Source organism: Nansenia antarctica (assembly GCF_963989245.1).
Source record: "Nansenia antarctica genome assembly, chromosome: 10".
NCBI classification, from domain to species: domain Eukaryota; kingdom Metazoa; phylum Chordata; class Actinopteri; order Argentiniformes; family Microstomatidae; genus Nansenia; species Nansenia antarctica.
In genome coordinates, this window is record NC_137680.1 from 23,590,031 (window position 1) to 23,592,530 (window position 2,500).

Here is a 2,500-nt window from a genome sequence, read left to right on the forward strand (position 1 = left end):
ACATAGCCCTCTCACCGAACGACTATAGTCCCATTGACAATTGACGCCTGGATGACACAAAACTTCCTCCAACTAAACAAGGACAAAACAGAGATAATTGTATTCGGTGCACCTGAAAAAAGATAGAAAGTCAGTGCAAAACTTGATTCTCTCTCTCTTCAAACTAAAAAACAGGTCAGAAATATTAGTGTAATTCTAGACTCCGATTCAAACTTCTGCCACATAAACTCGATAACTAAATCAGCCTACTATCACCTGAAAAACATGAGAGAATGAGAGGTTTCATGTCCAAACAAGACCGTGAAAAACTCATCTATGCATTTGTTTAGTTGCAAAGCACTTTGAATTGCCCCTGTTGTATGAAATGTGCTGTGTGTGTGTAACGCTGCCCCCTGTGGCCAGCAGGTGAAGTGCTGCCAGTACTGGCCGGAGGACAGGGAGACGTATGGAGACATCAGCATCAGCCTGCTGCACACCGACGCCCTGGCAGAGTACACTGTTAGAACCCTGCTGCTGGAGAGGGTAACACACACACACACACACACACACACACACACACACTGTTAGAACTCTATCCTGGAGAGGGTAACACACACAGAGAGAGCTTGCGAAGATGGCGGCGCTACGCCCGAGAGCAGCCGGCCACTTTCTACCTGTCATGGTATTTGTCTTCTCACTGTTCGTTTTACTACGTTTTACTATGTCAGAGTGTTCTCCAAACGAACCTGATCATATACAGATATGACCGAAGAGAGCTTTTTGACATCCGTGCCTCATTGGGAGAAATCCCATCGAACATGACAGCTCCCTTCACTATTCCCTACGGACCATGGAGTATTAACAAACGGATTCACCAGAGAGGAGCAGGCAGACGCCGAGGGCATCGGGCCGGATCAGCGGTGAAATGCAAACAGCGAGCCCGCATGAATACCGAGCCGTCACCCCTCTCTCCCACCTGGCCTCAAGACCTACCTCGCCCGTGACGCGAGAAGTGGTGAAGATGGGCCTCCTGAACGCCAGATCGGTGAAGGAGAAAACATCCGTGCTGAATGTCTTTATATCCAAACAAGATCTCTCTTTCTTTTTCATCACAGAAACTTGGCAAACTCCTGGGGATTATTCCACTCTCAACGAACTCTGCCCAGCTGGCTGGAAGTACCATAGCAACCCGAGACGTGGTAAGACGGGAGGGGGCGTGGCCTGCCTATATAAAGACAAATACACCTGTTCTCTGCTGAACTGTCATACTTTTTCCAGTTTTGAGGTTCAGTTGCTGAAAGTAGGCATAACCGATCCCTTCCTCATCATGATCATCTACCGCCCGACGGACAGCAATACCTTTAAGGAAACCAAGAATTTTACATCCCAATTCTCTGATCTCCTTACTGAAATCATTCCCAGCCATAACAAGGTGCTTATCGTGGGGGATCTCAATATCCATGTGGATAATCCCACCCGGGCTTTCGAGTCTTTTCGAGATTTTGAGGGAAAAGCAGAGGACCTATCCGAAGGTAGTAAAGACTGAAAGGGCTAAGTACTTTGCCACTCTCATCTCCAACAACTCACACAGCCCCAGAGTGTTATTCAGGACGATCAACACCGTTGTTCACCCCCCCCCCAACCGTCATCCAGGATCCATCCCCGGCTAAGTGCGAGGGATTTTTATAATTTTTTTCTGACAAAGTCACCAATATCAGAAAAAAACATCCCGCACTCCACCAAGGACTGAGCCACCCCACTGGGGTGTTCATCCACTTTCTCCAGCTTCTGTCCCTTCACTCTACCAGCCCTATCCAAGATGGCCGCTGCACTGAAGCCGGCCTCATCGCCTCTGGACCCCATCCCTACCCCCCTCCTCAAAGAGGTGTTCGACACGATAGGGCCACACATCCTCTCAATAATCAACAGCTCGCTGGCCACTGGCATTGTTCCGCCCAGCCTCAAACAAGCAGTGGTCCAGCCTCCCCTTAAGGAACCCAACCTGGACCCTTCCAACCTCAGTAACTACAGACCCATTTCCAAGCTCCCAGTCGTGGCCAAGCTCCTGGAAAAGGCTGTCCTCAGCCAGCTGTGGCCCTACCTCCAACAGAACAACATCCTGGAGAAGTTTGGCTTCAGACCTGGCCACAGCACTGTCCTGGTTCAAGTCTTACCTCAGCAATAGAACCCACGCCGTCCACATAGCAGACAGCTCCTCCAGACAAGCCAACCTCACCTGTGGGGTCCCTCAGGGCTCCATCCTCGGTCCCATCTTGTTCTCCCTCTACATGCTCCCCCTCTGTCTAATCCTTCAACGCTACAAGATCTCATTCCACTGCTATGCGGACGACACCCAGCTTTACTTATCAATCAACACTGACGACCCCGCCGATCTGAAGCGCCTGATGGACTGCCTCCGCGATGTGAAGGAGTGGATGGCCCAGAGCTTCCTACAGCTGAATGAGAGCAAGGGGGAAATCCTCCTCATCGGCAACACCACCGTCATCACTCAGCTCAGTAC

General features: G+C 50.4%; 1 protein-coding gene across 1 annotated transcript in view; it reads left to right on the plus strand.

Annotated features, from left to right (window-relative positions):
* The window catches only part of ptprub (protein tyrosine phosphatase receptor type Ub), a gene marked incomplete at both ends in the record, with an annotated part of 100,565 nt that overhangs the window by 85,951 nt on the left and 12,114 nt on the right, over window positions 1-2,500 (plus strand). Inside the window, 1 exon segment of the mRNA XM_080541103.1 lies at window positions 406-522. Within this exon segment, the coding sequence (XP_080397229.1) occupies window positions 406-522 (117 nt within the window).